Here is a 6,727-nt window from a genome sequence, read left to right on the forward strand (position 1 = left end):
AAATTGTTCCTGTCTAAAAGAGATGCAGGGACAAAAATGGAGCAGAGTCTAAAGGGATGGCTAACCAACCCAATTTGGGATTTATCCCATGGGCAGGAACCAAATCCTGACACTATTACTGATGCTATGCTGTAGTTGCAGACAGGTACCTAGTATGGGTGTCCTCTGAGAGGCTCTACCAGCAGCTGACTGAGATAGATGCAGATACTCACACCCAAGCATTGGTCTGAGGTCAGGGACCCCTATGGAAGAGTTAAAGGAAGGCTTGAAGGAGCTGAAGGGGATGGCAACCCCATAGGAAGACCAACAGTATCAACTATCCTGGACCCCTGGGAGCTTCCAGAGACTAAGCCACAAACCAAAGAGCATATTCAGGCTAGTCCAAGTCCCCTGGCACATATGTAGCAGAGGACTGCTCTGTCTAGCCTCAGTGGAGAAGATGTACCTAATCCTGTAGAGACTTGATGCTCCAGGGAAGGGGGATGCTGGGGGGGGGGGCGTTACTCTCTCAGAAGAAGAGGGGAGGGAGGATAGGATGAAGAACTCTGGGAGGGGGACAGGGAGAGGAGGCAAAAATATAAAGCATGTAATGAGAGATGTGATATGTACCAGTTAGCATCTGTTGTGTAACAGATCATTCCAATAATTGTTCCTTCTCCCATTTGTGGATTGTTAGGATGATTAAGGCCTGGCTTAGCTGAACAGATCTGATTCAAATTATAGATTGGGTTGAACTAAAGTTCAGGCTTCAGGTAACCGGATGTTTCTCCAGGATTTTATTGTGGAGTTGAGACTGTAGGAATATCAGCCTCCCTAGGAAAACATACCTTCTTACAGTCATGACAGAGTTCAACTATACACATACATTCCAACCTTCTGTGTTGAGTGTATTCACCAATGTGTCATTGGCCAAAGTAATTTACTTGATCCATGCCAAGAGCAATGGGGCATAGAAATAGCTTGTCTTTAGTGAGAAGGAAAGGATGTGTATACTTGTAAAATAATTCAACTGCTCTGAGACTAAATTATACTATAACCTGAATACTACACTATGTTTTCCATCAGGTATTTACATCCCTTATTATGCCTGCCTATCATTATTTGCATTTCTCCATTCAGAAGTGATACCATGGTTAACAGTGTTATTATCAGTGTTTTTCTTGACCCAAGGATATGATGTATTTGGCAGTTTAAAGTCTTCTTGGAAATCAGGTATGGCCACACAGGCACTAAGATTGTCATGAGCTTTATACTAGGTCTGGTTACAGATATAGTACCAAGCATATAGGGCCACATAGCAAAGCTCTGTCTCCAAAATACCCCAATACATACATACAAAAATATGTACTTAAGTACGAAAAATAAAGCTCATTTTGGTGACACTTTCTGTCTGTCTTCTTTTGGCAATCTTTTGGGGGATGGGAAAGTGTTACTTCACTTCACAGCCTGTTCAGTCACAGAAATGAACCATAGTCATCCTCACTAGGTTTGACAACTACTAGTCTTATGAAAGTCCACAGAGTGGATTTGCATCCTTACCTGGTGTCACTGATCGAACGACCACTGGCTTTTCACTCCCTGCCACGAACCCAAAACCCAGCACAGGGTCTCTCCTCATCTCCACCTTCCGTGGAGCTGGGGGAATGATTTGGCAGCTGTCAAACCGAGGGTCATCAAATGGGATTGCCTGTGTCATGTGACTGTGGAAAAAATACAGACAAGAGAAAAGAGGTATCAATGTGGCAGTTAGGCATTGAAATGAAACCTATTGTCATTGATAGAGAGTAGAAAAGATATAGAGACTTGCGATCCTCTCTTATGGTCTATATATTGCTCCTTGGGAACTCTGTAATGCCCATATTAGGGCTTTGCACTGACTGTTCATATGATGAGAAATGCTTGTCCTACAAATATTTATAGGCTACACTGTTGCCTCTGTCCAACTTTTGTTCACATATTACCATCTTATAAAAGACTACCTTAGAATACTATTTTAATTTTGATTTTTTTTTAGCCCTTTACCCCTTTTTATTTTCTCTCTCCACCAAGGCACTACTTACCTACAAATGTACTACAGAAGACACTTATTTTTATGATGATTTTTATTTTTATTGCGTTGCTTTCCATGACAGAAATGTACAGCCTTTAAGGAAAACTACTTTGTTGTCATGTTCATAGAGCTGGGAATGGAACCTGGGACCTCATACAAGCTATGTAACTGTTCTGTCATTCAGCTACAGACCTAGTCTGATGAACTTAATTATATTCACGATATGCCTCAACTACCTAGAACTATGTCTGACCTATAGCAGGTTTTCAACAGTAAACTGAATTGATAACCAGGGGTAAAAAGTTACTTCTTTGTATAATGTTATCAAATTTTAACTGAAATGCTGACCTATGGTCTCAGAAAGTAATGGACATTCATCAGGAAGTATACATGGCACTTGAGCTTATCAAAGTTAAAATAATTTTAACTTATTTAATAAGTTAAAATATTGATGGTTTTAGTGGTGGTGGCCTATCCTGATACCAAATACATTCTCCATTCTAAAAGGAACTAAGTGTTTAGGTATTGACATTTACTTTGAGAAAAAAATGATTTGAATGATTTAAATGAATTTTCTCATTAACAGAAGTTTTAGTAATAATTCAAGCTTGAATATCATATGACATTTGGGAAGTATAATTCTCTTCAGTGGTGCAAGAAATTCTAAATAAACGCAGTGACCACATGCAGAAAGAAGACATGAAAATATAAGGGAGATTTGTTAAGAAAAATTGTTTCAGTAGAAGATGTAGCGGGATGAGAGGAGAGGGATAGGAGATTAAAAAGGAGTAAGATTCATGATATAAATGTATAAAACCATCAATGATAAATAATACTTAAAAATTCAAAATGCTTTTGACTTAGAGTCACTCCACAGGTTAAGGGAACAGACCAGTCATTGTTATAACATTTGTCAACAATGAAATTAATATCAAAACCATTAGGTATCTGTATGGGACTGACCAAGGCCCTCTGCACATATGTTACAGTTGTGTAGATTGGTGTTCTCGTGGGACTCCTAACAGTGGGAACAGGAGCTGTATCTGGCTCTGTTGCCTGCCTTTGGGACCCTTTCTTCCTTTTGGGTTGCCTTGTCTAGCCTTAATAGAAGAGGAGGTGCCTATTTTTATTGCAACTTGGTATGACATGTTTGGTTCGAACCCTGAGAAGCATGCCCTTTTCTGAAGAAAAATAGAGGAGGAGTGGATGGTGGGGGTGTGAGGTGGATAAGAGGGGCTATAAGGGAGGAGGAACTGGGAGGAAATAGGGGATGGGAAACTGCAGTCAGGATGTAAGAAATGAGTGAATGAATGGATAAATGAATGAATAAATAAATAGATAAAAATGTTAAACACACACACACACAAATGAGGTATCATCCCTCAAATCCCCATTGCTGATAGGCCAGAAAATCTAGTCAAAGACCAATTCCCACAACTCCTAGCGAAGTTTTCATTCATGATGATTGTCCAAAACAGCTTTCCTTTGAGGAAGAGTAACTTAACTTTATTCTACATTTATTTAATTATCCTCTCTCTCTCTCTCTCTCTCTCTCTCTCTCTGACTGTCTCTCTTCCTATCTCCATCTCTGTGTCTCTCTCTCATGTGTGTTCATAAGCATATACCATAATGTACATATGGAGGTCAGAAGACAACTTGCAAGAATTGGTTTTCTTTTCCTACCATGTGGGTCCTAGCAATTGAACTCAGGTCATCAAACTTAGCAGCAAGCAAACATATTTATCCACTGAGATATCTCCCCAGCACTCATTTTTAACTTAAAATATTTTTCTTTAATAAGCAAACGAATATCATTTTAAATTACCTTGGATGTTGCTATTCTATATGCTGTCTGGACAATATACTGTCCAAATGTAAGAAAGAAAGTCAGGGAAAGAGGAAGCATGATGTTCTTCAGAGTTAGGGAAATTCAGCAAAAATACTATGGGATATATACATATATGTATATATGTGTGTGTGCACATGCACGCTAGGAAAACACAATTTTAAAATCTCCTTTAAACAGGATGTAACTGCTTGAGACATGGAACACGAGGAAAGAGAGAATGGATAAATATGTTGCATGCTTTTTTCTAAGGCTCATCTCTGTTATGTGATTTATCTCTTGAAAACCTTACTGTGATGGAAGCTGTTTGACCACCTTCACAAGCTCTTTTCAAAAGGCATGACATGAAAAGAAATGAATACAAGAAAGAGACAATTACAACGTGTGCTTCAGATAACAGGAAAGGAGGACACAAATGATTTTGTTGGCATCTCTTATAGTAGCCTATTGGCAATTAAATTAGAATATTTTAAACATCTGTGGCTTTATTAGATTCTTGCTGGGAAACAATAAAGTAACAGCATTTAAAGTTTCAATATATCATTCATTCAATAACTCTCATATCATTATAATTTAATAACAATATAATAATAATGACAGTTATTAAACATCAATTTCATGCTAAGTATTGTTTGTTCTAAATGATTTCCATATGTTAGTTTGTTTAATCCTTCAAGACAACTTCATAATATACTAATTTATTCATTTACTCAATTTATTAAATACCCACTGGGTTCTGCATTCTGGAAATATAAAAGGAAAGAAAGCAGGCAAAAATAAAATGTTCATACCAGGTTATGGTTAATAAGGAGAGAATTTAAACAGAGAGATTGTGCAGACAGCTACTAAATGAGGGTGCTGCAAATTGTTCTACCAAGGGCCAGGTTCAAATTTGGAGGAGGTGCTCTCAAGACATAGGGATCAAGAAGTGTAACATGCCTCATGGAAAGAAAACATGCCTAGTGATATCTAGGGGCCAGTAAGAGGTAGGTTGTGAGTTTGAAGCCATGATGGGGTAATAAAGGAATGATAGTAGAGATTCTATAGAGATGGTACAGGCTCATGTGTCTATTTGGTCTTTTGCTCTGACTAAACCAGTAACCCAATGGAAAATCTGAGTGTTAGAATTCTAACGTTTTAAAATCTATACTATCTAATGTTATAATGTTAGCATTCTAATATCTAAAGTCTGAATAGTGGCATTCAGTTACTGTGTTGATAGCAGAAAGGTTAGTAAATAAGAGCACCCATGGACCATGGCATCCCTTCTGACAGAAATTTGGGAGCTTTTTTCTTTCTTTTTCTTTCTTTCTTTCTTTCTTTCTTTCTTTCTTTCTTTCTTTCTTTCTTTCTTTTTTTTAGTTGTTGGAAGCCAACTGATGGATCAAGGGTGAACCTCTTAGTCTAGAACTTTTCTCCTGCATATACCTCTCTCCACAAGAATGGACCATGAGTACATGTCTTGATGCACCTATATCATGTCTTCTTCCTATTTTCTCAGGAAACAGGTACTGAGGTCTAGGATGGACACTGAAAACCAGCATGGTTGTTTGTAGTAAGACTTTGAAGAACCCTGGCTTTGGGTTCTAATGTCACTGAATACTAGTCATATGACCTGATTCACTACTTCATACACCATTTGAAAATTGATGACAGTAATTACAACAATGTCATAAGAAAGATGTGCATTGGGGGCTGGCGAGATGCCTCAGCAGGTAAGAGCACTGACTACTCTTCTGAAGGTCCTGAGTTCAAATCCCAGGGATCACATGGTGGCTCACAACCACCTGTAATGAGATCTGACACCTTCTTCTGGTGCATCTGAAGTCAGCTACATTGTACTTATATATAATAATAAATAAAACTTTAAAAAAGTAGATGTGCAAAGCAAACAAGGCATGTAAAGCACTTACAAAATGTTTGGCACCTAGTAAGTGTTCAGAAAATGATAGCTTTTATTTTTATCTCTAAAGATCAGTGAGTAGAAGGGAATGATTTTCCGACATGATAAAAGTATTCCATTGTAAAATTTGAAAACCAACTATGCTGGTTAGTTTTATATCAACTTGCTATAAGTTAGAGTCATTTTGGAAGAGAAAATAACAATCGAAAAATGGGTCTGTGGGCCAACCTCTGAAGTATCCAATTGATTGATGATTGGTAAAGGAGGGTCCATTCCACTGTGGATATTGCTACTCCTTGGCTGATAGTCCTAGGTGTTATGGAAAGCATTCTATGCAAAAAAGAATAATCCATGAAGCAGCATTCCTTCAATGCTTCTGCATCAGTTCTAGCCTCTAGATTTCTGCTCTGCTTGAGTTCCTATCCTAACTTTCCTCAGTGATGGGGTGTCACCCAGAAGTGTAAGAGAAAATAAAACTTTTCCTCCTCAAGTTGATTTTGATCATGGTATTTTATCACAGCAATAGAAACCTTAGCTAAGAAACCAACCTACCATTTCAAACAATTGTAGCTCAGTTCTGTGGGTAACATGTCTCATTAGTTCAGGCTTGCAATTAAAATGTTTAGATCAATTTCAATGGCAGAATAAATACAAAAAAAGACAAGATATCCAAGGCAATACTATGCTAGGGACACACACACACGAATATAGAATGAAAAGGAAAGAATAAAAAGATACCATGGAGTACAGGGATAAAGAGTGAGCTGGAGAGATGGGAGTCATAAGAAGTGTTCATTTCTGCTCCGAATCAGAGGCGAGGCAGGCAGGAGCCTCCTTTTCTTAGATACTGCCTTCCTGTGTTGGCAGTATCTTATGTGGGGCCATATAGCCACACTGCTGTCCAGATTGGTTATAAGCCCAATCAAAT

General features: G+C 38.2%; 1 protein-coding gene across 12 annotated transcripts in view; it reads right to left on the reverse strand.

The window, feature by feature from the left end:
- The window catches only part of Frmpd4 (FERM and PDZ domain containing 4), a 659,278-nt gene that overhangs the window by 148,451 nt on the left and 504,100 nt on the right, over positions 1-6,727 (reverse strand). For all 12 annotated transcript variants that reach the window (XM_031371291.1, XM_031371278.1, XM_031371300.1 and 9 more), the window contains one exon: positions 1,540-1,700. In XM_031371291.1, coding sequence (XP_031227151.1) covers positions 1,540-1,700 — 161 coding nt within the window. The remainder of the gene's footprint in view (positions 1-1,539; positions 1,701-6,727) is intronic.

Source organism: Mastomys coucha, chromosome X (genome assembly GCF_008632895.1).
Source record: "Mastomys coucha isolate ucsf_1 chromosome X, UCSF_Mcou_1, whole genome shotgun sequence".
Classification (NCBI taxonomy): domain Eukaryota; kingdom Metazoa; phylum Chordata; class Mammalia; order Rodentia; family Muridae; genus Mastomys; species Mastomys coucha.